Here is a 3,289-nt window from a genome sequence, read left to right on the forward strand (position 1 = left end):
AAAGAAAAATCGATAATTTTGACCCATACAATGTATTTTTGGCTATTGCTACAAATATACCCCAGCGACTTAAGACTGGTTTTGTGATCCAGGGTCACATATGTGAATAAAATGAAATCTGTTCATCACATAAAGCGATCGTGTTTCTTCAGAAGACTTGGAATAAACCATTCGATTCATATAGCTTTATTACATTTTTTAGCATGACAGGAACACTTTATTGACCAATCAGCATCCATGACCATAACTATCCATTTTAGACATACTCTATATATTAGCTATTAAGTGTTTATCAATGCTTCCATCATTAATGATGGCTAGACTAAATCCTAATTTAATATGCTTGATGGAGAGCTCATTCTTGCACAATTAATCTTCATTTTAATATTTATCAGACTAGCATATATTTGACCATATTTCCCTCTTCCCTCTCAAAGCATGGTTCTGTTATCTGAACCAACCTCATTTAGCCTGTTTACAGGTTTACAAATGAGGTTTTAACGCTGCTTTTAACCTCTTACAAATCTGATGTCTAATATCACTTTCCACTGTAAAGGATGCTTGTGGCTGTATTCTGGTGACATACTGTACTTATTAGGACACTGGTGTGATTTAAATCTGTATATTTCAGGCGCACATTTGTACTGCGAGTACTCCACACCAATCATTTATCAATGAAACAAAAGCAGACAGTTATAGTACTGTAGTTGCATCACATATGAACTGAAATTCTAGACATCTTTTAAATCACTCTGTGATAACTATTTGGTATAGTATACTCTTAATAATACAGAATTTCTCAAACCTGAGTCAAGTCAAGTCACCTTTATTTATATAGCACTTTTAACAATACAGATTGTGTCAAAGCAACTTTACAGTATTAAGTATTGAGTCTTCGCCCAAATAGTGAGAAAGTGAGAAATTCTGGATATAGGCTACTGAAATCTTTTTTTTTGCAAAATATTAAAATTAGTGTGCATTTAGGAACGCAACATGCACCATCTTCCCATAGCTTACTTATGAGAAGTGCAACAAAAAAGAATCTTTAAGGGCTCCCTGCAGTTTTTTATCAAAATAAAAGTTTGATGGTTTAACATTTGAAAAAAAAAAAAACATAAATATTAGTATTGGAATTTTATAGTTGTAATGTAAAATAAAATTATTATATTTTTCTTAAATACTCTATTTTTTTTTATTGCAGTGAAATATTACAAAAATAAATACATATTTAATTTAATTAATTTATTTATTTTCATATAGATAATCACAAAATGTTGGCCAAATTGTGCCGCCCTACAAACAAGCACCTGGAATTTTTTTACAATCACATTTTTTCACAATTTTTTGCTGAAAAATTGTAATTACATTATTTATCCAAATTGTGCAACCCTAGGTAACATTGTCACCTCACAGTAAAAAGGTCTCTGGTTTGTGTCCCAGCTGAGTGAGGAGGCCAGGAGGAAGATTATATAAGATTATATAAAACAATTCTATTTATAACTGCAAGACTGCCAAATTGAGCGTGTTGGGAATCATGTATTCCATACAATTGCTGATTGGTAAATCACTCTTCAGGATTATGACTAGTTCACTGACAGTTCTGCGATTAAATCTTTACATTTTTTATTTATTTATTTTAATTAACTTCACTCCCACTGACTTCTTGTAGGCTTTGCAGACAGTTTGGGATTATGGAAGGTTTCCTTAGTTTAAAATGCTTTCAAAAACTTAAGATGCTATTTAAGGGCAAACACAAATGAACCTGCAGTGAAAGTCTATGTGATTTGATGCTAAGATTCGTTTTATCATCTCAGGCGAGGCAATGAACCATCATCCTTCAGCAGTACACCGAGGCGCACAGGTGGTGGCAGACGGGGAATGATTGACAGCTCAGACGCTGCAGAGGATGATGCGGACATGCAGGGCGACTACAATGGAACCAAATCTAGTGAATAGATGCCTCTCACCATACTGTCTTAAAGACCTTCTTATCAAAGAACCACAATTTTCTTTTACAATGGTCATTATTTAGATCATAATTATGTTTTGTTTGACTGCAACAAAGCACTGCTGTTTGGCCAGTCATGATTTTATAGTTTTTTTATTATTATTATTGTTATTTCATTTGCCACAACCCTCAATTTTGCTCATATTCCAGTAAAGCATCATGAGACCTGCTATTCCTTTTTCAGGTTCTTTAATTATTCTTAAACATTTGAATGAAACCTGGTGGTCCTAAGACCTAGTATTTTCCCTCACTCGGGTCTTGGGTAAAAGACCATCTGAATTTTTATGTCTCAACTGTGGGTAAATGGCTGTTCACTGTTTTGTACTGCATAACTGTCCCTGAATGTACTGCACTTTCTCATTTATTTGGTATATATTCCTGCATTACATACAGCTTGGACATTTTCTGATCAAATTTACGGAGCAATTCTGGAGGACACTTTGACATTTTTTTTTTGCAACAATAATAACTAGAGTGTCATGGTGTCAAGTTTACTTAAAGGCAGGGTATGTGATTTTTCAAAAACACTTTAGAAAACTGATTCGGGCCGAATAGCAAAACAAACTTGTAGCCAATCAGCAATAAGGGGCGTGTCTACTCGTGATGTGGAGGAGAGAGCTTTCAGTGCATGGGACGGACATTAGCCGAGCCGAGCGACAGAAAGATAGAGATGGCGGATAAAAAAACAAAAGAGGAAAACGTCTGCGGAACGATAAGGCAAGAAGTAGGACCCATGTAAATATCGGATCAGCTTTCCAGCGCTGGAGAGAACTCAAGGAGCGGAGGCCTGCGATCGGACGCCGAGGTTGCTATGTTTCTTCTCAGTAGGTGAGTAACACCGTGTCTACAACAGCTAAAGTCTATCAACATTGGCTACCAGAAATCACTTACTCTGCCTTTAATTTTCATTACTATAGAGACACCAAGTAAATGTGGTTGAGATGTAGACTGCAGCCTCAAGAAAGCGTCCTAAATTTAACCTATCAATGAAGGTGTGTGTCATGCCAGAAACATAATTATAAAACTTACAAAACATTACTTCCTTATCATACAGTCAGGTACCTTGGAAAACTCTAATTTTCTAAAGTGTTTTACGTTCCTTCTGAATGTTTGCTAAAAGTATTATATAAAACAAGACTTTTTAACAGACAAATACTATGGATTTCATTTCATTCTCCTACAAATATTTCAATATTTTAAATAGACACACTGAAAGCAATTAAAATCCAACCTGTCAAATAGATGTCTATTGACAGAAAATGCCTGTAAAAGAACTTTGAA

The 3,289-nt window shown here is 34.8% G+C and overlaps 1 protein-coding gene across 3 annotated transcripts in view; it reads left to right on the forward strand.

Annotated features, from left to right (window-relative positions):
* LOC107713094 (myosin-11-like) overlaps positions 1–2,117 on the forward strand; it is a 30,250-nt gene extending 28,133 nt beyond the window's left edge. For 2 of the 3 annotated variants that reach the window (XM_016518522.1, XM_016518523.1), the window contains one exon: positions 1,815–2,117. In XM_016518522.1, the coding sequence (XP_016374008.1) occupies positions 1,815–1,956 (142 nt within the window). In that variant the 3' untranslated portion in view covers positions 1,957–2,117. The remainder of the gene's footprint in view (positions 1–1,814) is intronic. The other variant, XM_016518524.1, reaches the window with a different exon arrangement.
* Positions 2,118–3,289: the final 1,172 nt, after the last annotated feature.

Source organism: Sinocyclocheilus rhinocerous, unplaced genomic scaffold (assembly GCF_001515625.1).
Source record: "Sinocyclocheilus rhinocerous isolate Xijiao unplaced genomic scaffold, SAMN03320098_v1.1 scaffold1982, whole genome shotgun sequence".
Lineage (NCBI taxonomy): Eukaryota > Metazoa > Chordata > Actinopteri > Cypriniformes > Cyprinidae > Sinocyclocheilus > Sinocyclocheilus rhinocerous.